At 36.7% G+C, this 2,210-nt stretch overlaps 1 protein-coding gene across 1 annotated transcript in view; it reads left to right on the forward strand.

Annotated features, from left to right (window-relative positions):
• Positions 1-2,210, forward strand: part of NFATC3 (nuclear factor of activated T cells 3) — a 35,776-nt gene that overhangs the window by 27,396 nt on the left and 6,170 nt on the right. The window contains exon 8 of the mRNA XM_042780883.1: positions 547-673. Within this exon, the coding sequence (XP_042636817.1) occupies positions 547-673 (127 nt within the window). The remainder of the gene's footprint in view (positions 1-546; positions 674-2,210) is intronic.

Raw genomic sequence — 2,210 nt, forward strand, 5'->3', positions numbered from 1 at the left:
TACAGAACCTTCTCTAGGGCAGGGAATACCACTTCCCACATTGTTCTTCAAAGATCTGAAGGAGTTAGGTCGAGGATTGCATTTGATACTGAAGGTTTTCACCCTGCTTGTGTGAAGTTGTTTTTGGTATGGATACAGATTTTGTATATTCCTAGTTCAGAACACTTGGATATAAAATTAAGATAAACCTAAATAGTAATGCAACTTGGGAAATGTTAAACATGGTTAAAACAAGAGTTGATTTCTAGTTAAGTAACATGTAATATATGTTAAAGTGTCTCATATATAGTGTATGGTAGGACTTTTTTTTTTTCTGCTACAACTAGAAACCAAACTGGGTGGGTAAAACAATTTCTTTTTCAATGATTTACTTTAAAGGACTTGTCTTGTGTGAAGACTGAAGTATCTGTATAGTAAATCTCCAGATGACTTGCATGACCAGTTGATGTCCCTTATAGTTAAGACTTATGAATTGTGCTGAGTTTAGCAGGTGTATTTCATTTTTAGTTCTGAATGTAACACAATCTTCCTTTCCGTTTTCCTTAGGCTCACATTGTCCTTGAAGTTCCTCCATATCATAACCCAGCAGTTACAGCTGCAGTGCAGGTGCACTTTTATCTTTGCAATGGCAAGAGGAAAAAAAGCCAGTCTCAACGTTTTACTTACACACCAGGTACAAGAGTTGTTGTGATGGTTTACTATAGAGTTTTCTTTGTAAAGAATAAAAAGTTGCTTGATGAATCCTATATCAGGATGTTTAAAGTAAGGTGCTTATGAGCAATAGAAATACCAACATGTATCTAATCTGTAAAGTTTGTGTTGACTTTCCATACTAGATGTGATGCCAGTTGTTATTTTGTAGTCATTTATTCTGCGGAAATTACAAGATTAAATATAGATTTGAAGTCTTTTTTTTTTCCCCAGGACCTGACAAAAAGCACCAGCACTACAGAAAGGGCATGTGCTTATATATGTGCACGTTCTGGGTCCTGAGCTCCCCTTGTGCTCTTGGCACTGCCAGACAGTAGCTTGTCTGCTTAATAGTATCTTCATCTCATCCATTCCCAATCAGATGAAAAAGCTCTTACTAGATTTTCATTTGGCAAGGAGCCCCGTAGTGTGGGCTGTAGGGGATATAAAGTTGATGCCAAAGTTCCTGATTTTATAGATACTGTACCCTAATAGGGGAGGCTTCCATACCTCTTTTGCAGCAGTTCGAGTGATACAACTTTCCAGTTCTTGGGACAAATAAATATTATATACAGTAATTCATGCTGATAGTTACATACTTGGAGGACAAGTATGTATAGAGACTTTCTCTGTGCTAGGCACTGTGTGAGTTACCAGGGTATTCAGTAATAAAAAAATCATAGTGAACCTTACTCTTACACTTACTTTTGAAAAAAAAAAAAATCTTTTAAATGGTGTATAATAAACGAAAAGAACAGACTTGAGGGCTGGTTATTATTACTGCTTGTTCATTGATCACTCATGTCCTTTATTACCTAGTTATACTCATTTAGAGTTTCTAAAGGCTACTTAAGTTCTAAACTATGAAAATTAATATTACTTGATAATTTAAATACATTTTCATTCTCAAATAGAATGCAGAATTTTAGAAACTGAAGATTTTGGTTAGCCATTTTATTAATTCATTTATTCAATAAGTATTTAACTGTGCCTATTAGGTCAGCAAAACTCAACTTAGTCCCTGTACTTATGCCGTCGAGTCGCAGCGACTCGTAACAACCCCTCCTTGGGTTTCTGAGGTGGTATCACTATAGAACTAGATAGCCCAGTCTTCCTTCTGAGGAGCGGCTGGTGGGTTTGAACTGCGAGCCTTCTGGTTAGCAGTCAAATGCCTTAGGCACTTTGCCACCAGAGCTTCTTTTTTGTTTGTTTTGTTTTTTTAGGTCAGCAAAACTCAACTTAGTTTTTACACTTATGGAACTTAAGAGTCTAGTGGAACAAATAGAAATTAATAAATCACTAACAATTTTGAAATTCCAAACTAAGATATGGACTGTAAGGAAGTGGACACATGCTGAGAGTATAAATAATGGACCGTTGCCTAGGCTAACTGGTTGAGAAGAGACTTCCCTGAGGAAGTTGATAAGTAGAAAATAATGTTGTTGTTGTTGTTGTTAAGTGCCGTCGAGTCGTTTCCGACTCATAGCGACCCCATGCACAGCAGAACGAAACACTGCCCG

The sequence above is a fragment of the Orycteropus afer genome, unplaced genomic scaffold (assembly GCF_000298275.1).
Source record: "Orycteropus afer afer isolate SDZICR_OR568_19922 unplaced genomic scaffold, OryAfe1.0 scaffold00067, whole genome shotgun sequence".
In the NCBI taxonomy this organism is placed as follows: Eukaryota; Metazoa; Chordata; class Mammalia; order Tubulidentata; family Orycteropodidae; genus Orycteropus; species Orycteropus afer.